The sequence below is a fragment of the Synchiropus splendidus genome, chromosome 8 (genome assembly GCF_027744825.2).
Source record: "Synchiropus splendidus isolate RoL2022-P1 chromosome 8, RoL_Sspl_1.0, whole genome shotgun sequence".
In the NCBI taxonomy this organism is placed as follows: domain Eukaryota; kingdom Metazoa; phylum Chordata; class Actinopteri; order Syngnathiformes; family Callionymidae; genus Synchiropus; species Synchiropus splendidus.
Genome location: NC_071341.1, coordinates 14,527,364 through 14,554,517, shown reverse-complemented (window position 1 = coordinate 14,554,517; position 27,154 = coordinate 14,527,364). Strand labels below are relative to the sequence as shown.

Genomic DNA, 27,154 nt, shown 5'->3' with positions numbered 1-27,154 from the left:
CCGCAGAATTAACAGAAACAATTTAAGCACAGAGTGCTTTTATTTTGTCATTTATCTTCCGCTGCCGGCTGCAGGCAGGCAAGAAGCCCTCCGGAGTGATAAATTTGCCTGTCACCTCGCGTCGGCAGCCGGGATCTGAGCACGTGTAATAATGTAAAAATAATTACCCGGGGGAGAGGTGTGTGGAGGTACGCCGCCTGCACCCCCGTAACGGCTGTAAGCACGTTTCAGCGTGTGTTTGTGAACAAGAGAACAGGGGGCCTCCCAATGACAGTACTTACAGAGCCTTTGTGGAGATTCAAAACATTCCCCTGAGAGAGCTGCGTTTGTCTCGTGCTTATCACACCTGCCGCGCTGAAACACTAGCTAGCACCTACAGTAGCCTGCTACGCAGAGATCGTTCACACTGGCACCTCACAAACTAGACAAAGCACCTATTGTGTTCCAGCGAAGATAAGGGACTGATCTTAGATCCAAGTGCTTGAATGAAACAACAACTTCCAATTCATGATTTGACACAGACAAAAGATGCGGCTCTGAGAGCCGATGCTTTGTAGTGAATCAGAAGAGCCGTCTCACACTGAGTGCGAGTGCCTGGCGTATTAAAACCCACCCAACATAATGTGGTTTGCTTGAGTTTGGTTCAGTTCCATGGACTTAATATTAAACAAAAGCAAGATCTGTTGGGTAACAGAATAAATTCCTGAAATTTGGCATTTATAAGGCAGTTATAGAGCTATTTTTGGTTCTGTACTCTGGATTTGTTAGCTGTTTTGTTGCTAATTTGTAACATAAAGAACAGAATATTAAACAAAAGATTTATTTTTTTGCAATAGAATAAATGCAGGCTACTTCCAAAAACACTGCAGGGTTTTCAACACATACACCATCGTTTTTTGCAAAACTATGGTCTACTTATCCTAAACTACTTACATTACTTTTAATAGTTTGGTGGACTCAAACAGTTTATGCTGTGTCATTACTTCATGTTATTATTGGAGTCTGAAATGAAGTATACGAATGACCCAAAAACAGAGATCATTTCAGATTCATATTCAGACTTTATTGATCCAAAAATGCAATTCATTCATTGCAACACCATGGAGCTTTTCGCACAAAGTAACAAACATTCACTCCATGTCAGTTCCCAGTGTTAGAAAACCTTTCGCAGCCATGACAAAAACCCAATGACTTTTCAGTTGACTATATATGACACAGCTTACAGTCATGTCAGTTAAACTACTTCCGTCATTCTGGAAGATATGTTAAAAAAAAAGGGGGTTAGGATTGAATCAGGGCTTAGCCATGGAGTGTTGCTCTTTAAGGTTACGATCTCGGGCCACAACATGATGTCACTTTGGATATAATATTCATGAGGTCTTCTGCATACCCTGTAACATCACTTGTAAGGTAACAATGACAACATTTGGCTCCACTCTTCCTCACCTCTACCATTCTTCCTGAACGTCAAGAGACGTTGAGGAAGAGGAAGCATTTGATCCAATTGAAACAACTATGCAACAAAAGCCCTCCATTTGCGATGTGTCAGTCGAGAGAATGTTTGGTCTTGACTGGGAATCAAGGTGAAAGCACATCAATGCCAGACAAATGATCATAAAAACATGACCTCCTGATGGTGGAGATAAACAGTAATGAACAGGCTAAAACGTTGTGAGTCCATATTTCCACTGGTTCAAACCTTGTAATCCTCTGTGTGAACTCATTTTCTGTTCTTTTCATGACCGTAAATACCTCATTTACCCCCATTCTACTCGAGCCGGGGCAGCTTCTCCATGAATTAACCACGCTCCCCACCATACCTTTTTTTTTCTTCGCCTCCCATCAACTTTCTGCTGTCGTGTTTTTCCCCCAATTTTCCACACAAGTGCTCCTGATTCTCACTTCAGCGGATGGGATTTAAAACGTCTGCATTGGTGGCGCTTTTTATTCCTCACTCAGAGCCGCCACAGTTTTCACAACACTCCCGACACTCTGATCCGCTAGTCACTCCAGCGCCGTCAAATCCCAGATGTTGCAACTTCTCCATCTGCCGTGCCAGTGAGAACGTGCAGCAGTGTATCACGGGAAAATGTGTTCATTTGTTACATGAGCTGTTTATTGCATTAATTTGACAATAGCAAATGAAGCTGCATCTGTTTCCAGTTTCTCATTGGCTGCTGCCAAATTGCCCTGACTGAACAATTACACTTAATCGATCACAGAATAAATGATTCATGGAAGATGAATAGCCGGCAGATTGCGGGACCTGGACGATTTGACTTTGGCGGCTCAATCGAAATTGATAAAAAGCTGATAGGGACTCATTCCTTATCCTCTTGCCAATAGTGCGATGGTAATTAGAGGGTAGTAATAACTTCCTATCGTGATGCGGATCGATATTTTACTAAGGGAGATTTACCCCTATTGGCAGAGAGCGTGGGCGGAGCCGTACGTGATGCTGCCGTTTAAGCAGTTGCCGTGGAGATTCCTTGACATCTCGGCACCTGAATGCTAAATGGCGGCATCCCTCTTGACACACACCACCATCACCCCCCCCCTCCTATTGTTTGGAGTGTTTACTAATCCCTCCACTTTCCGTTCACACGTCCTCCCGGAACCATAAACACCTGATTTATGAAGTTGCTTGCAAATTAGTATCGCTCACTGGGAGTATTTATGGTAAGCTCACTGTCAGCTGCCGGAGCTGTATTTATGTGTGTACACATAGCAAGTATCTGAGGTGTCTGACAGGAAAATGAACTGCTCTCAGCTGATGCACTTCTTAAGAAAGTTGTGTTGTGCAAAGTGTAGTGACGTACTGGCTGGTTAAAGTCAAATAAAGTGCCATAACTGCATATATAGTATATCATTGAGATGAACTAAATAGAGATTTAACAGTATAAATAGAAGCTGAAAAACTACTTTTACCTTTAGTTGTTGAAGAGAAAACTTTAACCTCTAGCAAACGCCATACGACTGTGACATAGAAAATTGTGCGGAAGTTGAGTGACTCTTTTAGTGATTTAAAGTTCAAATCTTGGTCCTAGAAGAACATTATCAAGCCTCCGCAACTGGCATCTCTCAATATTTAGGAGGAGAAGTTCTATCTCCTGAATGGCTCTGCTTCTCGTCTCTTAGCGCTCAAAGTGCATTGTTTTCGCCTGCGTGTCTGCAGCTCCGCCTACAGACCCGATCTCCTGAAGAATTGGAGACATGAAACAGCAGCTGAGAATGGTGTCGGAACTTCATGATTCAAGTTCAGAACATTGCAGAGTTTGTTTCATGAGTCAGCCTCGATGCTGGATACCGTTTTGAAAACTAGTTTAGAAGTGATCCTCGTGTATTTTTAAGCCTGGTGCACCACTGAACTTTATACAGTGCAGACAGCACCACTGCACCCAAGGTGCATATAGACCGGTGCAGCGCATGTATGAACAAGATCTATTTTCCTTCTTAAATTTGGTGGGTGTAGCTAATATTCCGATACGCTCCATAGTCTGGAAATTATGGTCCTAGCAAATGAGATGCGCCCACGAATCATCTTGATCAGTCATGACCCTATGTCTCCACTAACTTTGCAGACACGAAACTGTCCACTTCCATCAATGCTTTTGCCAACATTTTTACATGATATTTAGGAGTCCAGATTGAAGGATACTCAAGAATGACAGTAGAAAGCACTGATGTTTTTTTTTTGATCAAATATGCGGTGGCCGTCGAAGTCCTTCATTAGATAGGTGACCCCTCGTCCACCTCCCACAGGAGCAATTATCCCACCATCTCTCGCTCACAGTCTGCAGCCGCACACTCGCAGTCCTTTTTCTAATTATCACCCACTGTAATACGTCTGTGTGATATGTACAAGGACGGTCCGGCCATTGGAAATGTCAGCGCTATCAGTTGGGAGGACGACGAGCCATTGACAATTGTGCTGAGGCGCCACGGTGGCAGTGGATTTAAAAGACTGAAACCACTGAAATGATGTTTAAAAACATCCTTTTAATAGATGGAAAGGAGATAAGATGGTGCAGCAGAGGAGAGTGGTGTCTTGGCAGCTTGTTATGGAGCGGAGGGGGGTGAGGAGAGATGCATTACCCTATAAAAGTGCATGTGTCTGATGCACAGCCATCAATTTGAATGACTTGTCTCCCCCAAGGGCCTGTTTTGGTATTCAGGAACCACAGCGTGGCTTCCTTAGCTTGCCAGGGCTGCAGTTGATTTGGACTCCCTGCTCTGTGGTAAAACTCTTCTCATTAGGACCTGTGGCTGAGGGAGAGACTGACTGCGGCGTAGCCATTACCTGCTTCTGTCCTCGGGCCTCGACTCTCTCCGCGTCCCTCTGAGCCAACACATCACCCCACTGGAGCTGAGACAAAAAGCGCCATCAGGCAGCCAGACTGCTAACTAGCGTGATCCCGCCGCTTCTCAGAGTGCACATGTGTATCAGAAGTCCGCTACATACAGAACCGCTGGTCCCTGACAGCGGGGTGTAGCGTGCTATCGAGGAGGCAGTGCTGTTTACTCCAGGAAAGTGTGTTTCCAAGTGCTTTCCCTTTGAATTAAAAACAATGGATGGAGACTTATTTAATATACAAGTCCTTTAGGATGGAAATGTTAACGTTCCAGATACTGGAGGAAGAGGAAGATTCTTAGTAACAATACAATACATAAAATAATCAACAGGAAGTCACCCATTCACCCACATAATCGTAAACTGATGGCAGCAGGCTGCGACCATCTGAATAGTTCGGAGCAAACAGGGTTTCAAGGCCCATCTATGCTCCCTTCACGTACAAAGTTGTAACCATCCGTTTCAAATGATGTGTGTTCTATTACATTGATATTGCTGTTCACCAATATGTCCACCAGGGGAGCAGCCCAGAGTCAAAAGTTTATGATAACAACCAACTCCAAAACAAACATGGCAACTGTGGAAGAAGTATTGATATGTACCTCTTGCACAAAAGAGGAAACTGAGGCAGCGTTGTAGGAGGCGGTGGTCGTGAGGATGTTAAATATATTGCAACTGGCAGACTGATAATTTCCACCATTGTTATATCGTCTTTGTGTCTCATTAGAGGTACGTATCGGATAGTGACAGCAACCACGGTTTCCGGTGGTACTGTTCCGTTTGGCCCGTATCTGTAAGTTTTTTGGAAGTGTGTAGAAATACGGACAAAATGAAGGCAGTGTACCGAAAGAAGGCTCTGTCCGTATCGGGATCTGTACATAATGTTGAGTATAAATGGGGCTTAAGCGCCTTCTTCGAACTTGATCGAACTTGATCAAACTTGCAACCTCTGAGTCACGGGTACACCATCAGAGCTGTGTCCCCCACTAGTGGAAGAAGGCCACATAACAGGGGGCAGTGCCAACGAAAGAAGTGAGAAAATACTGGAGGCGAGGGTAAAATTGAGCAAAACCATAAGTACAGTAAACACAACACATCCTCTGGGAACTAGAAGTAGACCTGTACCATGTTCAACTTACATTCTGACACAGGAATCACCAGTTATCTCGCTTGTGGCACCCTCCACCCTCCACTGGCCAGAGCAGGAAGGACACACCAAAACAAAAGCAGCAGGAAGTGGGTCATGACTGAAACTTCGGTCTGCTGTCTTTGGTTAGCTGCGTTCCACTGTATGCTACTTGAATCGCCTGCTGCTAAATCTGTATGAGTGCGCATCATTCGAAACACGCGTGTTATGACTCACTGACAATGTGATGCATAAACTGACATTTAGCAATAATTTCACATTCTCACTGAATTCCCTCCATCTGTGCGGCCCGTCGTAATGACCCTTATGACGTGATTGTACAGTAAAGTGGTCCTAATGGTCTCGCAGCAGTCACCCGTGACAGGTTACAGTCCTAATGTCCGCCTTTTATTGTCCCCACCTCCCAGAGGAGGGACACAACACCTGTTAAATGAAGCCTCCCACTCCCGCGTCCCACAAGTGGCGGGGAGCGTGACGTCTCATCAAATAAGATTTAGATGAGCCGGACATCCCTGCGAGGGGTTGATGGGAAAACACAGCGGATGGTGGACCATGTTAAAGAGAGAGTAAAGACGTTCACGCACGTGCTCTGTTGTGCGGCACCGGCGCTTCAATTACCATCCTCTCCGTGTGGTTTTGCTTAGACAAAGACCCAGCAGGGGACGGAAGGAGATAAAGGGTAGCGATGGCCTGAAGCGACTTTGTAGAATATTTTCTTCTCAGTTTCTTGAATGACTTTTAGAGCTTATCTCTCGCTGGCATACAAAGGCGTAACATTTATCGGAGTGTTTGATGGAGTTGGTTCCCTCAGATTGCTTTCATGCCGGATGCGGCGAATTAATCCATGCATACTAAATACACCGGTGACATTTAAACATAAACAGTAATCTGTTTCCTGTGTTCTCAACAGCCGACCAGGACTGCTGAACGCCAGCGACACCGGATACCCCTGGTTAGCTGACTCCTGGCCGACCACCAGCCTCCCGGTCAACAGCAGCTCAGGGGGGCCGAATGATCTAAGCAACTTCGGTCGGGCAGGTGAGTCCCAGCCCACCAAGAGATAGAGGAAGATAGCTTTCCTTCCTGCTCTGCTGAGCGCTCCTTGTTTATCATGTTCACTTGGTGCCTGGAAAATGTATACATATATGCATATCGCGTGGTGCGATGTGTTTATTTATCAAAGCCAGGACAGCTACAGAAGGCGCCGCCACTGTCACCGGGGTGACTAATGGCAACTCCTCCTGCCTGGTGTCACAGCACATACCTCACACGGAGAGAATGTGAGCAGAGACATGGGCAGAGGAGAAGAGGGTGTTGGGAAGGATGGTCTTGAGCAGCCAGTCGTGAAGGACAGGCGCAGCTTGACTGGCGCAGATGCGGACACTTCCGCCACGGCTCTACATCATCTTCCCTTCACTGAGCATGCAAACCATAGACTAAGCAGAGCTCCGGCCTTCTCTTTTCCTGCTTTTCTCCCTTTCTTTCTCTCGTCTCACCCACGCAGAGGCGCATTATTCCTCATGGTTGCAGTTGGAGTTTATTCGCACATCAAGGTGGAGGTTTAGATATGCAAGCATTTCAACACATGGAATGTCATGAATATTACATTGCATCCTCTATCTATTGTAAGATAAAGCGAAAAAAAACTAAGACACCTCTCCTATATTTATTAGTTTTAATGTAGCCTTTCCCCAAAAAATGGCTAATAACATTTTATTTAATATTTCATGATCATTTCCCCTGTAAAATTTCATATTTTTAATCCCTAAAGACATGGATTATATCTGTCTCCTTCTTTGCAATGAAGCAAACCTTTCATTCAGTCATCTTAAGTATGCTTCTGTGATATGGAGAAAAGACCATCATCAGTCAACAGTAAAACCTCATCTCCACTCTCGCAGATCTGAACTCGACTGACCCCACATTCCTGCAGGTTAAATATATGTTTTCATTTTCAGATCTCCCCAATGGGCAAGGAGACAAGACCGGCACCATGCTGTCTGACGGCGCCATCTACAGCAGCATCGATTTCACCACCAAAGCCAACTACAACAGCCCCAGCCAAACCTCCCAGGCGACTCCCTACGCCACCACACAGATCCTCCACTCCAGCAGCATCCACGAGTTGGCCGTGGACCTGCCCGAGGCTCAGTGGAAGGCCTCGCTCCAGGCCAAGCAGGAGATGGCCAACTTGGGCTACTCCCTGCCCGACAAGAACTCCTGCAACAACAGTAAGTCGACCCACTGTAGACGCTTAAAGTCCTAAAGTCTTAAAGGTTTCTCATTTGCATTTTTGCCGTCATAGACACAGACAGTCTTTAGGAACAGTCTTGTTTATTGCGATATACTCTGTATTAGGATCGAAAATATTCATTTTCTTTACATACAAAAGCGGTTAAATTTGACAGGCTTTTGATCATTTGAATACTCCAAACCAATATTGAGATGAAAATGTGTGATTTAAATTGAAATATATTTGCCAGCAAACCTCCGATCTTAAGGTTAAATCCTTGCTACAAGTCGTTGCGCGTGTCCAATCCCGCTTGCTCAGTGCTCTAACTGCATGTCTGCATGTGCTTGTGCCTTCTGCTGACCACCTGACGCCACTGTGATTTTTACCCTCTTAACCCCCACTGTAGCCCTCCTTTTCATTCCTGACTACCGAATGACCGACGGATTGTCTAGTAGAATGCCACACAACCAATCACAAGATTTCAGCACCACCAGCTCTCACAACAGCTCAGAGCGAAGCGGCAGCCTCTCAGGTTGGTTCACAGTTTGGCGGGACAACCCTCGGGGGCTCAGCCGCTTGTCCTTATGATATATAAAACTGCTTTATTGATCTGTCATTTGCATGTACAAATTAAAATGCTGGGGCTGTTTTTTTTTTTTTTTTTTTTTGCAAACGCACTCATTTCAGCTCATTACATGCGTTTCATTGGTTGTGATATAATTGGAGCGACCCATTTTTTTGGAAACTGTTCCATCAGCTGCTGGAAAGACACCCACTTAGTGGACTACACTCACACACATATACACCAACACACACCATTAGAGAGGCTTGGCTGGCTAAAGTGGCAAGAATTCTTCGCTTTTCCCTCTTTCTCTAATGGTGGTGGGCGACGTATAAGCCTTGTTCACAGTATTACAATGTCATTTATAGGGCACCCTCGCAGACCTTTGCCTGCTCCCATCCACTCTTCTCCTTTGTCTGGTTACAAGCTGTTGCCCTAACTGCTCCTGCGCCACATGTCCCGGCGATGAAGCGTCCTCTTGGTCATGACTCCGTATGCAGTAGATGTGCTGTTGCTGTCAAATCTCAAAATATTTGTAGTAGTTGTTTAGTGTATTTGCTTCCTTCGAGACAGTAGAATACTGTCAAATTTTGTAAGAAAAATTGATCACAGAAAATAGAAAACATTATTATTATATTCTAATTTTTTCACTTATCTAGTATAAAATGTATATATACATATATATATATATGTATGTGTATGTATGTATGTATGTATATATGTATTTATATATATATATATATATATATGTATGTATGTATGTATATATACATATATATATGTATGTGTATGTATGTATGTATGTATATATATATATATATGGTTTACTTTCAAGCTGAGTATGAGCAAAGCAAAGCCAATACTAACAATGGCAGGAGATTTAAATTTGCTGCGAGCTAAATAATAATAATAATAATACAAATAATGATGGGTATTGTTGTAAAACTTAAATTAAAGTTGTGCTTTTAACTTGATAATCCGCTGTGTTGTTTTCAAAGTTTGAAAATAGCATACACTGAGGATGTCATCGATGCTGTATGGCTGCTGAATTAAATTACCGAGTAAAAGTCCATGTATTTATACACTGTAATAATACTTCTTTGAACACTTGGTGTGGCATTCATGTCGTCGAAGAAACACAGAAAGTGTTTGGTTGTCTCCCACCCTGATCATGAATGGAGCATCTTGGACTGTGTCCGTACTCTCCTCGCGATTATCTGTATATTTTATCACACAACAGTAATGAATCGGCGCAAGCTTTGATTCAGACTTCAAGCGGGGGAAAGTCAGCACTTGAAGGAGAGCTGAAAAGTCGAAGTAACAGTTCTCCCTCTGAGGAGATAATGAAAGTCAGGTCTGAAGGAGGAGAGCAGGATGAAAAGAATCAGAAATAGAGCGGCTTTCATGGCAGCACGGTTCTCCACTGGGGGCATGGAGCTTCTCATTAAAACCTTTCTTACTATAGCAGCAAGAAGCTTGTGTTTTTTGTGTGTGTGTGTTGCTCCGTGAGGCTCCTTCCTCTCCAAACGTCTGTGATGTCTGTGATCGCTCACTATCTCTCAACATGTTGCATCGCACCTCATTATGCAACTATAATTTCCAGCCTAAGATGATATCATGCATCCCACTTTTAAATGATTCTCACATTTATAAACTTGTAATTACCTTCTGGAGTCCCAACTCTGTGGCTGTCTCCCACAGCCATTGAAATCAGGGCCGCTGGCAGCGCCCAAAACTTCTGGTATAAACCCAACTGCTACTTTAAATTTATCATCAGCCGGCCTTTGAAGAGGAACCGCTTTTAGTCATAGAGAATGAGTTCACCGTGTAGCTCGTGTTGTCGACTACTTCAAGCCGCAGCGGCCTCCTTTGTGCTCCTCGTAGTTGATATTAAAATCCAAGCATGTTCGTCTTCCTTCTGCTCCCACCGTATTTATTTGTTGTATCACTGCTCGCTGTTTTGTTGGATGAGTTTCCCAAAATATAATGGCACAGCACAGAAAACTGACTTTGAGTTAGCGCTGAGGTCATTTCTACTCATGTCCGACCTCAGCATCCCTGCGCCAGTGCGCGATAGATGAATCCAGCATTCTTGACTGGCCTGAAACCTTTGACAGACACCACCGAGAAGCCATTCAAATACTCTGGGTCGGTATGTCTCGTGTAGTTACCCATATAAGAGTAACTTTAGGGGCCAAAAGAAACGGCCCTACTTCTTGGTACGCTCCTTTAAGGGTCCTAAAGTCGCTCCACTCTGCTCCAGAATTGACCATAAGTCATAAGTATTTTTTAAAGTTATATATTTATTTCACTAGCTAGTTCAGTTGAATAGATATGCGCAGAGTGAAACCATCACAGGGAGTCCTTCCTGTCATCTGTTGGTTCAGTTCAGTTGCCAAAGGCCTGTAAACAAGTTTGTCAGTGCTGCAGAAGAGCTGCCAATATTGTATCTGGAGCAGCAAAATGTTTTCCCTTGTAAACTAATAAATCACTCCTCAAAGCATGAAGTGAGAAACGTGTGGGTGATAACTGAGGCCAGACTCCAGTCAGAAGGTTGTAGAGCGCATCAGACGATCTTTAAAGCAGCGCTGTGTGGTGCAGTTCAGGGCTGTCAGCGATGAACAATCCAGGAAATGTTGAGTAGCAATGGTGAATGCATTTGGTAGTGTTTCGGTGTAGGTACTAAATCGGTCCTACCTGTCCCGGGATGATGACATCACATCCAGCAGCTACGAGCGGGTTTAAAAAATGAGCCAGAGAGACTTAAAATGAAGGATTTTAAGGCATTTTCTACCTCACACACTGTTTATTTTTTTTTACTAAATTCCAAAGTAAGATCCAAGAATGAAATTGATATATATTTAAATGACAATTTTGTTGACTGGTGATTCCTTGCTCAGTGGTGTGAATTGACTCGTGAGTGAATTAGCCGTGTGATTTGTAAGCCGTCTTCTCAAATCAAAGCACGCGTGGCGCAGTCGTCAGTCAGGTGTGAAAATGTTCTCTCCCCACGACGCGGTGAGACTGTAACCCCATAACTCTGCGATTAACTGACCGTCAAACTATCCAACAGTCGCTGATGGATGACACATAAACTCCAAAAACAGGTTTGAGCTGAAAGTCAAACGTGCCTTAAACGGCTTTGCTGTGGCCGAATCGTCTGAAGCCTCAGGTTTGACCCAGCTGGCGGATTTATAAAGACAGATGAGTCAGTGGAGAATGTGGCGTCGCAGGGATCTGAGTGGAAATGGATGGGGTTAGCGGCTCGCCGGTGTAATAAAAGAAATGAAAGCAGTAATAGACTCTCAGCGAATTCCATTAGGAACACACGACTCTACACAAGCCCATTCATTATGATGATGCCGTGAAGTGAGATATTTCATTGTGGAGCCCCCCCCCCAAAAAAAGGGTGGGGGTGGGCGGCGCTCAAAGGTCTGCCCTCGCCTCCTTTACTGCTGTTCTCCCCTGTTTCTATGGAGATTTGAGGCTTTTCAGCCAGTCAATCAACGGAAGCATGCTTTTCATCAGACAACCTTGAGCCTTTATGTGTAGACACTGACAGACAGAGGCTCATAGAAATCTCCTGGAGGAAGTTATTCATCACTGAAAGGTTAGAAAAGAGTCCCAATGGATTGATAACCGTGCTGCCGTCTTCATGCATTTGAGTGGTCGCTCATCATTGCTGTCTTTTAAATGTAGGTGGTAAAGGAGCGAAGAAGAAGAAGACCAAGACGAGCTCCAAACCCACCAAAGCCAATGGCTCCAACTGGGCCAACGTCCCGCTCCCCCCTCCTCCTATTCACCCCCTCCCTGGCACGGAGATGGACCATTACCCCAATGAGCACCATGAAGGAGGAGGGTACGTTGAACCGCTCTTCACATCGAAGCCTTCCGAATGCTACGATTGTTTCGTTTTCGCCATGGATTTCCGCCTGCAGATCATCTGCGTGCGAAGAAAGGCTCAATAGGAGCCACTACTGCGGCTATAATACCTCAGCTTAGACAGCTAATTACTGTATAAGTGTGCATCTGGAGCTCGTGCACTCCGGATCAGCGTCCCTGTCGTCTCCAAATACAGTCACGCAGACGTCGGTGCAAAACATACATACAGATGGCTGCTGAGCAAACCAACCGCCGATCCTGTCTCCCATATACGGGATGAAGCCACGACTGGAAAATAACTTTGTTCTCCTGCTGCTCCTCGCCCAGATGGCTGCGGATAAATCTATTTGCTCAAGCCATCAGCGCAAAAAGAAAACCATAATTGCCTTGTTTCATAAATGGAATGAAGAGAAATATGTTTGTTCAGAGGGTTCAGCGTCAGTTTTGAAATCCAGCTCACGGCACCTGAGCTGAAGAAGAAATGGCACGCTGAAGGAGATGTGTGCGTCTTTGGTGCAGCCGGTGCCGGGAGAGTCATCCGCCTTAATAGGCTCTCTGGCAAATGAAGAGTCCGGCACAGTAAATCTGAGGCTGCTCTTAATGACTACAGATTAAAACTGTTATGTCCTATGGAGTGTGCACTGACAAATTTCTTTAATGAAGACTTGCTTTATGGCCAGTTATTATTTCAGCATGTAGAAGTCGCCAGGAAGCGGGGCTCGTAATTCCACTCACGGCTGCCGGATAATAAATTTGTGTGAAAGTTGGACAAGGTCACGGAGCTCTTTAGTGCAGTTGAGCTCCATGGATTTTAAAAGTTTGTGCTTTACGTCTTCATCAGAGAGACGTGTCTTGTTTTGCCGCCGTGTTTTATAGCTGGGCATAAAGTAAACATGGATGGAAGGAAGATAGCGGCAATGGTTTATGAAAAGATGAGAATAGAGTGGAGTGGAGGGGTGAAGATGCACTGTTTCATAGAAGGATGAGGTCATTTATAAGAGGCTTACTCTTACTTTGCTGAGTAAAATAAATCAAAATGTGTCTGAATTGACAGCGAGGGACAATCCTAATAGCGGCAACTTGATCTGCTGCCTTCCAGGTACGAGAGTGATGGTTGGGGTCCACCAATGCCCGTCCAGACCTATCTCCACCAGGGCATGGAGGACGAACTGGAGGAAGAGGACGAAAGAGTGCCCACCCCACCCATCCGAGGGGTGGCCTCCTCTCCCGCCGCGGTGTCCTTTGGGCAGCAGTCCACCGCCACCCTCACCCCGTCTCCGCGGGACGAGATGCAGCCGATGCTTCAGGCCCACTTGGACGAGCTCACCAGAGCTTACCAAATGGACATTGCAAAACAAACATGGTAACGCTTTCAATGCACAGCTGTGGCCCTTGCGTGGTACAGATGTTTTCAATTTATTTGTGTTCTATTTCTAGCAGTCTTAATTGTATTATTATTATTATTATTATTATTATTATTATTATTATTATTATTATTATTATTATTATTATTATTATTATTATTATTATTATTATTAGTTGTTGTTGTAGTAATACTCATTGCATACATTTTAATATGTATTTATTTATTGTTTTGCGTTGAATATAGAAAGAAACGTAATACAATGGTGACATTACAGTATATTGTATATATAGTTGTGTATATGTAGAATTGTATATATATAATTGAAAGGAAAAAAATACAACTATGAAATTGAAAAGTTATCCCCAAATAGATTAAATACCAGTTTTTAGTCCTAGTCGGGAAATTTGACAGTAGACAAAAGACAAATTGTACACATAAAAACACAAAGCTGCCACATGATTTAACATATAATGCCTTTAAAATAAATCCATTAGACATATAAATAAATATTAGGAACAAATATTACGACAAAATGAAGTAAAATAATAATATTTTTAATTCTAAATGAATTATATCCATGCAAATATGTGTAATCATACAGTGACAAATGTGAAAAATGACCCATGAAAGTGGACATCCAAGAAAACTAGCCTATTAAAAAATACAATTTCATCTAACTAAACGTATAATATTGTAGGTAACAAACTATAAATATCCAATTAAAACAAATAGATGAAAAAAAACTATTATTTATATTGAAATGTTTGAGATAATTGTCGCAGGTCACAGGAATAAGTCAACTATACATCCTGTAAATAATTCCACGTCAGCCATATGTGACCATAAATGCATTCATCATTCAGTCTTTTTGTACTCACTTTTCGAGAGCACTCACTTGTTTACTCCCCCACAGCCTCGCAACAATCCATTGTTGTTGTTGTTGTTGCGCTCATGCAAGTCAGATGAAGGCCATGTTTCATTCTGTCGCTAATGCCCAGAGATCCAGATACACGCATCCATTCACAACAGCATCGTGCAGGGATGCGGGGAGGGAGGGGCGCCTCGCCAGGAAGGAGATGTCATGTTACCCAGTAATGACTACGTTGGTTAGGGAGAATTTTCTGACAACACCAGAGGGCCAGTAATTACAAGCAATTCCCAGTGCAAACCACGTTGAAGGCGTCGCACCCCTCAAACAAATGCAACTGTCAGAGACGCGGCGTGCCAGCGAGGTGACAGCCGTGTGTCGACAGCCGTGGAAAAGTGCTCTTTTGTCGCCGCCACCTCAGCAATTAACGGGTCATTGTGTTAGCGTGCTACGCAGAATTAGCCCAATTGGCCAGATTTATTCAGCGCGCGTGAAAGATGTCCACGCAATTAGCCCTGCTTCATCCTTTAACGTTTCATGTTGAAGGGATTCATCCTCCCGCCACATTCCTGGATGCATACGAGCTCCATTAATATTCCGTTTTGGTATGCCAGGCACATGCAGGGAGGATCGCTCCCTCCCCAGGCGCCGGCTCCTCCTGTGGGCTACGTGTCAAGCACAATGGTTTCTGACCTGGAGACTGACCTGCCTGATGATGAGGAGGAGGACGAGGATGAGGAGGATGAAGGCTACGGAGCCAGGCATCGCAACGGCATCGAGCACACACCAGGATCCAGTATGGACAACCTGGACAGCTCTTTAACAGGTAGGCTGTCGCTCCTATGTTTCCATTCGGAATGTGAATATGTTGTGGATGCAGTTCCAGTAAGCTTGGATCATAAAATGAAGAAAATGCGTATCACCGAAGACGGGTTAAATATATAGGTGTCAGATGCTCCCTAAAAAAATACTACTTCAAAGTCTTAAAAAAGATTATAAAGCCTAGCAGTGATCCCTGCAGAACTCCACACCTCTTTAGAAAGCAGCACCGAACAATTTTCCAAAGGCAACAGTTGTATTAGAAAACAAAAATTTGGAAAACAAATTGACGTGTGTTTGTTCAGCAATATGACACTAACTGGCCGCTGCTCTCCATTTTAATGCCAACCTGCTCCCCAAGTGCCCCTCAATCAAGTTTTTACAGCAACCCTTGCAGTCTCTGGGGAATTGTAATTATCATTTTCCCACCCCCAAAAAAAAGGACACCGATAAGAAAGTCCATGAATTTTAAACAGGGTAGTGAGAGGGGGAAATTAAGAGAAGGAGAGGGAAGGAAGGCGCCGCGAGAATGACAGTGATTTAAGTCGCGCGCGGCAGCCAAGCCAGCGCCACACATATCTTGACCCGTACCTGAAGAGATTTGGAATAAATTTCATGTGCAGCATATTCCATTCCAGATGAGAGACACCATTTCCATTTTTACTACTCTCTGCAAACTTTTATTGCCATCTGTCAGGGGGACAGATGAAGGGCAGCGTGGTGGTCTCTCCTGAATGACCAGCTGCTCTGGCCTCACAGCAAATGTGCCGCCATGTTGTCGAAACGCATTTGATGCCAGTTACTCAAAGCGGGTCTCTGCTGGTTCAGAACTGAGCACCTAACATTGAGGGTCCGCGAAGATGTCATAGAATGAGTCACGCCCGAGACGACGTCCCTCACAAAAAACTCTTCAAACTCTGGAATGTAACGTCAGGAAGTTGAGGGCAGAAAAAGTGGACGCAGCACAAAATAATCTGTGTTATTGAAGATCCGAGGCGTCGGGGAGCGAGCGCGTCGACAGCTCTGCTCGACGGTTTGGCCCGACTGTCGAACTAGTGTCAGAAAAGTAGTTTTCCATGGCATGATGGAACAGTGGTTTGGCTTGTGCTGACACATGCTACGGCTGATGCATTTAAAGGAATATAAAGCAGAAGAGAGGCTTTAATCCGCCGCATCTCTCCTCCACTGTATTACTCTGAAGACAGCACTATTTCTTCTTATCTATCCACAAGTCTGTCTCCACACCCTGTCGTCTGACAGCCCCGTGGAGTAGAGACAAAAATAGTCCAGATTTATAGTGGCCACCCTTTTGTGCTTCCAAGACTAACAAGGATTCCTGTCGCGCCTCTCCTGATAGATTCGTCTTAATCATATGGAAATGACTTGTTTTCCTAATGTTACACCAAAGTCCACTAAATCAAACAGTCTCTGTAATCAACCTGGACAAAAGTGCTTCCTCTTTGGGGCCATTTTTCATCAGCAAATCAGTCCGAGATGATGTAAAGTGTTTGGGAGAGGATGAATGGAGAAACTCCCGGAAGGAAGCGCCACTTGTCTTGCTCAAAAGAGAAGAGAAACTCCAGACAAAGCCAGATGAAATCAGAGTATGAAAGAAAACTTGTCTTCCTAAGGGAAGCTTTTATGCTGCGGCGATGTCAAATACTGCCACAAGGGGCAACAGATTCACGCTTTTGTGAAGAAATCGTGGCTCAGTGAGAGCTCAAGGTTGCAGATGATCGAGTCTTCAGCTTGAATACCCTGAAAATCAGTTTTATAAAAGTCAGTCAGTGGTGTTCACGTCATGTGTGTCAAAACTAGTAAACAATACAACACTTGATGAATCTTTTGGGGCAAAACTGGGGAGGTGAGGCATTTTTCAGAGGCTTGGAGAGTGCTTGCACACTTACAGAAGGCGAACCTGTTGAGGAGCAAGAGACATACTAAAGTCATGGGGTGTGCAGTTCAATTCTCCAGGGGCCACATTATTGACTGTGAGCAGCTGTGAAGCCCATAGAAAAGAGTGTGGGGAAAGTTTGGCATGGTGGGAAAACGTAATGGCAAAAATAAAAATCAACTGAGGATATTCCATTTAGTGATCCTTGGCCTCATACAGTATATTGCAAATTCTCTTTTCAATTCTTATGTATTTTCAGGGACAGGAAATACTCCTGAAGACACAGAATGAAACAAGGAAGTTATATTTCAGTTACATCATAATGAACGAAAAATAATGCCCAAAATAGAATTGTCAGAATGATTCCGACGTTTTTGTGGTTTTACTCTGACTCCTGGCGGGCTGCAAACATGCAGGCAAAGGGCCGCATTTGGCCCCTAGGCCACACTTTGCCCAGGTCTTCTATATACAAGAAGTAAAATGAAGAAGAAGCCTCTACCATTTTACTGATCTTCTGGGTTAAGAAAGTGTTTTCCCTCGTGCATCAGTGGTCTTGCATTAACCGCATGTGAAGGAAGGAACATACATTCCCTCACTCATGAGCCAGACTCAACTTCAACGCCTCTTTGAATTTCCATTTCCCATGTTAGAGGGTGGAGGAGCCAGTTTCGGGCAGCTGAACTTGATGAGTCATCTCAAGTCTAGCACACAGTCATAGATGAGTGCGTGACCACAAACATCGCTCTAAAGTTCAGCGCTTCTAAGTTTCATGGCACATTTCCGTTGACGAAAGGCAGAATCCGTGTTTCAATCTCAGCTCAGAAATCATCTGGATTTATGGGAGGAGTATCCAGTACGGTGTTGGGCCTCCGCGGTGATTGAGGTCGGGGTGTTCCGGGCGATTACTCCCTCATAAAGCCTCGGCAGGTTTTGTGAGGAGCAGGGTCATGTCGGCTGACAGCAGGTAAAGACGCCTCCTGGTCAGGGGGAATGACTTTCCTGATGAACGACATGCAGATGAGGGTTTCTGCCGGTGTAAATCAGTTTTAGTGGCAGGAGGGATCTGGGATGGATTTTTACTGCCACCCGGACCAAGTCGGCGGTAGAGCTAGAGCTGCTCCAGCAGCCTGAGGAGTACGGGAGGTGTCAGCCAGGGGTTGTGAAAGACCATGACGTGCCCCATTTCTCCGCTGCAAACCGCTGGCCGCAGTCTGGATTGTGAAATTTGGATTGGTTTTCTTTAATCTAATGATGTTCCTACGATCACGGTTTGATTTCGGGGGAACAGAAGCGGTCCAGAGCTTCAGCAGCAGCAGCAGAAAGTGGCAGTTACTGCTGCTGAAAAGTCATTCTGTGATGTGATTTGCTGAGGCAGTGTTCCTCCACCGAGCCCGAGGAGTTGGAAGCCTGACTGCTTTGGCTGGCACTGCCTATACTTCATTATCTGCTCTATTCTTTGTGAGAGAATTGGACCCGCTGGAATTGCTGTCTTTCTTTCTGAGAGAGGGGAATTTAAAAAAAAAAAAAAAAAAAAGAGTCAAAGAACACATTGAGGCGAGATGGAAGGCTGGAGAGTCCTTACAGCCTCGGATTTCAGATAGGGCTGTAAAAAATGGATTGTGTAAAGGGGTTTTCTGCCCTACGCAAGCTTACACTTTATAGAAGTTTCTATTAATCTGAGAGAATTTTACAGCGAGTGCGAGCGAGTGTCGCAACTTCAGCTGTTGGAGGTGCAATAACGGAGCGAGTCCCTACATCTCCGAGGCCGAGGGATGAAGAGATGCAGATGTTAGAGGGGCCTTTGAAGGGGATTTCCCAACATATCTGCTTTAATAAATCATAATCACGTTGACAAATCCTGCCAGCGATGAAATCCTCAAGTTAATAAGAAACTGTCAGAAGAGGGAAGTGTGTATTGTGCTCCCCTGGACTCCATCATGTTCATTCATCTCGCCTCCGCGGCTGCACATGTATTATAGCATGTGTACAATGAAACCATGTGTGTTCATTGACTGGTCCGGTTTTCAACTGGGACAGAAGGAGAGAAAAAAATCACTTCAATCCTGGAGTCATTGTGTCCGCAAGGAATGTTGAGTTTTAATATTAAGAGTACAGTTTTACCACCGACAAATCCAGCATAATAACCAGAAAATTAAAGAGTGGAAAAAGTACAAGCAAGTTTTGCTGTCACTTCAGCACCTGAAGAAGTGCCAGTTCACTGTTTCCTGACGTGGTCTTTGAGACACACTGACTGCGAACCTCCAGCTGTGTTGGACTGCAAGGTGAAGTGAAAAAGGAATGTGTTTAGAGCATGATTGATGTGGTGTTAAAACAACAAGACTTTTGACTGGGTTTGAAAGACGTGATCCTCGGATGACTTCCCTGGGTTTGGATCGTAGCCCCTGTGATAGTCAAGTGATGAATGGCTTGTGGTTGTTGCGTATGAGTTGAAAAATGGAATTGGATTTTTTACAATGCCTTACTGAGATGACACTTAGCATTGTTGTTTCCTCACGACGGCTAAGTGAATTGCATTGCTCACAGGATTTTGTTGACTAATATCAACTATTGGATTAGTCAGCTGCTGAGCTGCTCTGGCACTATCAGGACGACAAAATATTCACACCATATTTTAAGCATTTAAAACGGGTTAAACCAGTGGCATCAGAGGTTGAAATAGCTTCACAACTGAGCACAGTTTTATAATAAATAAGGTGAGGTAGTGTGTGAGGTGCTATCACCCTTAACAGCAAGCTCAGTAACAATGACCTCCCATGATGCTCTGCAGCCCACTCAACCATGGAATTTTGTGGGCAAACCGACCTTCACGCTGTTACGTTTGAGCCATGTCACATCAGGCCAATGAAATTATAGGCATTGACATTATTGACATTACAGTTCTAAAATGTGCTGATTTGGTCTGTACTTCTTCCGCTTCCCACTTCTCTTCTGTTCCCGAAGCGCCGCGCTGCTCAACTGACCGGCTGTGGCGGCGGAACCGTGTTGTAGCGATCAACCACTGTGATTGGTTGACTGGACTGCAAAGCATCATGGGAGATGAGATCACCATAACTGAATGTTGGGACCAATGCTGCTCTGCCCTACATTGTTGACAGTAGTACCACTTGGCTATTCTGTACTGTAGTCTTGGAAGACGCACACAGTTTGTCATCACTTTTTTCCAGATCCATTTGAAACATTCCACCCCAGTCTTCCACTAATGTTGTTATATATATATATATATATATATATATATATATATATATATATATATATATATATATATATATATATATATATATATATATATATATACACGATTCGTAAGTGAGTGCACCATTTTTCTTAAAGCTCTCATTAATATCCACCACGACTTTCTTTTACCCTCGAACAACCCCAACTCCAACCAATCATTCCTTCAATCCTGTCGCCGTGCAAGCCTGTGTGAGTCGGCCACTTGGGTCAGCGCCACTTCAGCACCGTCGGCCAAACCGAACCCACAGAAAGCTGTCACATTAACCGAACGTGCTCTCGCTTGCCAGAGTGCTGTATTTTTACTGGCGGACTGCACCGGTTATATTTAAAGCGCTGGACTGAAGGAGAAAAAAAACACACAAAAAAAAGGTTTGGGATACATGAAAGCAAATAATCTCAGTAGCTGGAAACAAGTTTTTATGAAGTTACATGCCGGTTTAGGAAAGTTGTGGCTTCAAGTGTGTAATAGAAGCAGCAGCAGGAGGTTCACTCGTCACTTTTTGTGCTACATCTGCTTCCCCGGAGGCGAATGTGCGGCGCTGTTCAGGTGTGCTCATTGTGCTTTATCAAAAGGACAGAATGTGTTGGTTTTAGTCCCGCTGCGTTCCTCCTCACCTGCGAGAACAAAAATGCCCTTTAGCTTGTATCCTGCGTGATGTTAATATTTGTGTTGTAACATCACTTGTTTTCCGAGGCAGAGCAGATGTTTCTATGTCACGGCTCGCACTTCCTTGAAGATTGTGGGTTCCGAGCTGGAACGTTTGCTGTGGTTCATACGGCTGTTTTAGACTTGTTTCCAACACATGTGGTGTTCCATAGGGTCCATGGTGAATGGGTGGGGCTCAGCTTCAGAGGATGAGCGTAATTTCTCCAGCCACAGGTCCAGTTTGGGCAGCTCGTCCGACGGCTCCATCTTTACCCACTGCAGCTTCGCCCAGGCGCTGGTGGCTGCGGCCGACAAGGCCGGCTATCGCCTGGAGGGCACTAGTCTCAGCAAAAGAGGTTGGTGTGGAGACACTGTCGGGTCTGGGACTTCACAGATCATGTCTCCTCCCGCCGGGGTTGTCCCCTGGCTCGTGTCTGCTCTCGAATTTGACTTCTGATTTCCTCTGCGTTGCTTCTGGGGTGGCCGTGTTGCATGGCGCTAGCTTCCTTATCTGACCTTCTGTCCTCTTCTGCTTCCTGGAGGAATGAAAGCAGCAGTTTGATCCACTTCTACTGGCTTCCCTTTTGGTTTCGGGGTCATGATTCACAACTGGTTTTTGGCAGCAGCTTCTTGACGTGTCTATTAACCAGTGCCCGCTTCCACCCCGCAGGTAAAGGCTTGTCCCACCGGCCCCGGCCCAGCAGTCCTTTCTCAACAGATGGCAGCACAGTCGGCACACACAGCCTGGGCCACCAGAGGGCAGCCAGGCCCGCACGCAAGCCCCGCGGCCAGAACACAGCACCACACCGGAGAGACCCCGGTGCAGACGGTGAGTTGAGAAGAAATGCCGACAGCCTCAACAGATATTGCCTCACCAACATGAATAGAGTCCATATCAACACCCGCATCGATGCTGACCAAGCCTTTAACTCAATCTCCCAGACCTACCTCCTCCTCCTGAGCCCCCTCCCTGTCAGGGCCAGGGCCGCGTCCAAGGCGCCCGCAGTATAAACAGCATGGTGCCGGACAGGAAGGCCTCATCTCTGGAGCGTCCGCCCATGTCGGGACAGGACGACTTGAAGAGCTCCATGGATCGTCCCACGCGTGCCACTCTGGAGCACCACCGCCAAGTACAAGACAGGCTGGGATCCATGGACCGGGCCGACGACGGGCGCAGGGGGCACAAAAACGGTACCCCTTACTTTACTCCGATATCAGAGATGTGCTCAGTAAAGTTTTCTGTTGCAAAAATACTCAAAGCATAGAAGACATATTTCATGATGAAGCCACACTCTGACATGAAATCTGTTGATATCATCTGTAAAAAAGCCGCTTTGTCCCGAGCGTTGCTTTTCCTGCTGTACCGAGACGGAGCGCCCCCGAACAGATTGCACTGTCTGCCACTTGCTGTGGTTTCCCCCTCCCCAAAAGCCCCTCTCCCTGCTCCTCTAATGCCACCGTAAGTGTTGCCAGTGTTGGCTAGCTCCACTCCAAGTAAGACGCGCGGCTCCGGCCGTTGAAATTCGCTCTAATGGCTTCGCTTTTCTTCCGCGCGCACAAACCAGTCTGCGCCCCATCTGTGCGCGAGTGTGCCACCATTAGGCTTCTGCATGCTGCGCTGTACTTTCCCAGACAAAGACAGGTGCCTCAATAAGCAGAAAAAAAAAGAAAAACACTCATAGATCGGTGGATTCCCATTTGTGTCAGAGTGCTGAGTGATTCTCAGCAGAGTCAGCCGAGGTCGGGTCGGACTCTATTACAGTCATTAGCGGATCAGTGGGGAGCAGTTTGATGAGATTTCATGCAACAATAGACTGCTGAGGGTCAGCGATGCTACCTGCCAGAAGCAATGGGGGCCACCGCAGCCTGCGGGCCCTCTGTTATTGTGGCGGCCATGTGCGATGCTGCCGGTCCAGTCTGCGGTTCTGCCAATTGGCACAGCTACTCTGCAGATGTCAGACGCTCCTCGTCTGCTCAAGTGTCGCCTCTCCGACTTAAACCGATCCCCTTGTGTGTCTCAGAGGAAGGCTGTCTGCCGTACAGCAAGCCGTCCTTCCCTTCACCGGGCGGCCACAGCTCCTCCGGCACCGCCTCCTCCAAGGGGTCGACGGGACCGCGGAAGAACGACGGGCCGCGACAGCCGCAGCAGTGGACGGCGTTAGAGCACGCTGACTTTCTGGGGACCAACGGGCAAGGACAGTACTCAGGAGAATTATGTACGTAAAGTCAATGCACTTTTCCTTTGTAGTTTGTACTTGGCATCTAACCCAGTATTGTTTCCGTAAAGTAATTCAATGCGCCCCCTGGTGGCCCACGATTAAGTTCAAGTACCTCTTTAACTTCATAAAAAAATATGTTCAGTAACTAATGTCTATCAAGTATATATTTTTTATGTTTGATTTTGTTTTTTCTTTTATGAAGTTTTTTTTTATTTAGATGCAATTCTTCACTTCATTATGCAGTAAAACTACACAGGTGGCTTCTAATAGAAGCACTGACATTCAAAGCATATTTAATCGGCAGTCAAGCTCTGTTGAAATAATAGTGAAATAAAATTCAGATTCAAAATTCATGTCAAATATTTCATTTTTATTTTATCACTTGCTTCTGAAAATCAAATTTTATTCATATCAATATACAATAATATGATAATAACAACAACAACAACAATAATAATACGTTTATTATTATTATATTATTATTATTAGTAGTAGTAGTAGTAGTAGTAGTATGCTTATTAGTATTATTCTTATTAGTATTATTATTATTATTTATAAGAGCAACATTGATATGATAATATCAAAATACAAACCTTCAGAATGTCACTGTCAGTTATGAAAACAAATTATGAGGAAATGAGCTGCTTCACTTCAAACTTGTAAACATTTATAGCAATATTCTTATGACAGTTTACATTGTTTTAGATAAAAATATTTTCATGAAATTACTTCATCTAAGAATTGTGATTGTTTATGAGACTATTTATAGATTATTTCTGTTAATTATATTTCAAACCTGACTTGTCCGTCTGTCCCCCACCAGAGTGATCCGACTGGGACGTGACCCGGAGGCGGCTGGACGGAGCGACCACCTGCCAGTTTGCGGCTCTGAACTTTAGCCCACGTGCGCGTCCGCGGCGGCGCAGCGTCACAGAACTGTAAATGTGATGTACAGACACGAACATGCCGTACATCCCACTCTGTTTTCGTCCTCCAGAAAAAAACAATATTTTCCACCTCCTACCTTACTGTCATGTTCTTTTTGTTACAAAAATCGAAGTGAAAAAAAAGCAAAAGAAAGTACACGTTTTCTGGTGGTGACCCTCCAGGAACCAGGAAGGGGACTCTGTTTTCCCTGTAAATATTTTCTTTAACTCGTGTTGCATTGCTATGCAAGCCTGATTCATTTGAGCTTTTTTTTTTCTTTTTTTTTTTAATCTTCCCCCTAGGAAGCGTCGGTTTCTCTCTGGTTATTTGTATTATATGTGAATTGTGTGGCTGTGTTGCCATGAGATATTGTTTTATAATCCATTGTTTGTTTATAGTTTCCATTAATTATTATCATGACTATTGTTAATTATTGTTTTTGCACTGCAATTTTTGGTGATAAGCACAAAGACATAGCTCCTGCTGACATGAAGAACCGGAAGAATATGTGAAGAGGAGTTTCTGTACTGTAAAGTAAAGAGAAGATTATATACTAATGTACAGAGAGATATTAAAAGAGTTTTGCTTGCAAAGTGGGGGAGCGACCTCCAGGGGTCTGAAGTGACGCGGGAACAATGGTACTGCATTACTTCCTAGGCAAGCGACGAGCTCAGCGCCACCACACGAGCGGGTTTGTGCGGTTGCTTCGAAGTGGGATCTGACGTTTTCATTTTCGGGATGGACCGCGACAGCACACAAACTCAGACGTCGACGTAGGATTCTTTTTTAGCCTTAAACGCAACGCAGACATGTCGGAGCGATGATGGATGGGGCTGCGTCCACACGACTGGGGTTTTGTTTCAGGACCGCCACTTTCAGATAGCTTAGCTTTCAGTAGATTAGCTTATAAAGGCTAGAAGAAAAATATTAAAATAGATTATTTGAATTGGTTCAGTCTGAACCTCTGAAATACATCGCAAATTTCCCCTAAAGTTTCAGGTGTGAAATTTACATGCCTTAAACTTTGTTAAGTCCAAATGCATGTTAAGGAAGAGAGCTAGCTTGGCATGTGACCGACAGAAACACATTTATTGAAATTATACAATGGAAGTCGACAACTCCAACTGGAAGATAGCTAGTGAGCTAATATGCTAAGTGCTCTGCCAAGTCTCAGTTTAGCATGTTCCTGCTAAACTTCCTTGCTGCTGTGCCACGGAGCTAATCCACCATCGGATCATGGACTGACGTTGTTTTCAAATGTAAATTCAACACTAGGAGAGTTGAAATGTATCGTCAAGGGAAGTAGCGGAAACACAGTCGTGTGGACGAAGCCTCATATGGAGCGTTAGCATTTACAATTTTCATTTCTTCCAGCACTTTTGTTTCAATCGCAACTCTGACTCAGAGGCATTACTTTGTGAGTCGCCAAAAGATCGTCCTGTTTTCTGCCTCCAACCGGTTCACACTGAAATTCGCATAGCACCAACAGCATTTCAAGCACTCTCCGTCCATTCAACTAAAACGGCTTTTGTAACAAACACAGCGTTGTGGGCGGAGCCTAACCTCTCAGTGGAGCAACATCATTTGTTTACATTTCGTGTATTTTTCATTTCGTCGGAGCACTTATGTTTTCGTTTCAATCGATGTTGTGAAACAAGAAAAAACAAACAACAAAAAAAAAAAAAAAACGAACACCAGTTTTGTGATCACGGAGAAAAAGCCTTGTACATGAACTTGCCGGTTCCACTGCCTCGACAGCCGTCTGGAGCTCTACGACTGCCGGACCAATGACATCCACCAAATCTTTACGCTTCTTTTGTTTGATATGCCTTGGACTCTGAAACGCTGCTTTACCACAATGTTTTTTCTAATCGTTCAGGATTTTTGTGGTTCAATGACTGTTGTCGTCCTTTTTTTTTTTTTTTGTAACAGGGGGCCGGGGCGGTGAGGGAGGGGCCGGAAAGGTTTCTGTCGTCATAATTTTATTTTCTTCAGCCATTCACCCAGTGGCCAGTGTTCCTGGAAATGAGGTGCAAAGAGTATCTCAGGTTATTTTACATTCTGGTGGTGTTTGTGTATATATGTGTATATATACAATATATCCATCCGCGCTTGATTCCACCGAAATATCCCTCGCTTTTCTTTGTTTTAATTTCGTTTCTGCTGTGATTTTTGAGGCAAGATGTCAGAAAAAAAAAACAACCAAATTTGATATTTCTAATGTCTGCAACGTTTTCGTGTCCCTTTAATACTCATTGTTTGAACTCACGGTGTCGTTTTTGTATTTATTAAAAATGATAATAAAGGTATATTGTGAAATATGCATAAAGATTTGTGGAATATTACATGTGGATTTTATTTCCTTTTATTTTTTAACAGTGATTTTTTTTTTTTTGCGGCCAGTCCTCTCATTTCCAAATTATATGGATTTAATTTACCCTCCAAACATGGTTGCTTCCTTGTAGCTGATCTGTGTGTTGGCTTTTTTTGCTATAAAATATTTTTAAAAGGACAAAAAAGTTGCTGGCTGGAGTCATTTCTGTACAGTCCAGAGTGAGGTGACGCCCCAACCCACGCCATTTCTGCCGTTTAGTTTCTGTGAACCATCTTCTGTACTTCACTTGCATGCCCCACCCCCAAAATAAAAAATTAAAAAAAAAACGTGGATCAAGAACTAAAGTTTTACATCCTCCTGTAAAATAAATCCATGTTCTTTTAATTTCCTTGTACCTCGATCAATATCAAATAAAATATTTTTGAAAAATGAAACATGATATATTTCCTCTTCCAAGTTCCAATTGATTTTTTTTTTTTTTAATAAGGAATAAACTGGTATCAGCAACAAAAGCGGAAAAAAATGGCCCTGATCTTCGTGGTCCCAAACGGCCCCCGAGCCAGACTTTTGTGGGTCAGACTGCTGTATTTTTAGATGACTGTGACTCCGCCTGGTTGTCATCATTTCAGTGTGCAGACTGAGGTGTAGCG

The 27,154-nt window shown here is 44.3% G+C and overlaps 1 protein-coding gene across 4 annotated transcripts in view; it reads left to right on the top strand.

Annotated features, from left to right (window-relative positions):
- The window catches only part of robo2 (roundabout, axon guidance receptor, homolog 2 (Drosophila)), a 317,321-nt gene extending 290,403 nt beyond the window's left edge, over nucleotides 1–26,918 (top strand). For 2 of the 4 annotated variants that reach the window (XM_053872789.1, XM_053872788.1), the window contains 10 exons: nucleotides 6,409–6,536; nucleotides 7,457–7,729; nucleotides 8,138–8,263; nucleotides 11,993–12,152; nucleotides 13,275–13,538; nucleotides 15,024–15,235; nucleotides 21,694–21,852; nucleotides 21,966–22,214; nucleotides 23,045–23,239; nucleotides 24,066–26,917. In XM_053872789.1, coding sequence (XP_053728764.1) covers nucleotides 6,409–6,536; nucleotides 7,457–7,729; nucleotides 8,138–8,263; nucleotides 11,993–12,152; nucleotides 13,275–13,538; nucleotides 15,024–15,235; nucleotides 21,694–21,852; nucleotides 21,966–22,214; nucleotides 23,045–23,239; nucleotides 24,066–24,067 — 1,768 coding nt within the window. In that variant the 3' untranslated portion in view covers nucleotides 24,068–26,917. Of the gene's footprint in view, nucleotides 1–6,408; nucleotides 6,537–7,456; nucleotides 7,730–8,137; nucleotides 8,264–11,992; nucleotides 12,153–13,274; nucleotides 13,539–15,023; nucleotides 15,236–21,196; nucleotides 21,380–21,693; nucleotides 21,853–21,965; nucleotides 22,215–23,044; nucleotides 23,240–24,065 lie in introns of all 4 variants that reach the window. The other 2 variants (XM_053872787.1, XM_053872790.1) reach the window with 2 other exon arrangements.
- The last annotated feature ends 236 nt before the right edge of the window (nucleotides 26,919–27,154 follow it).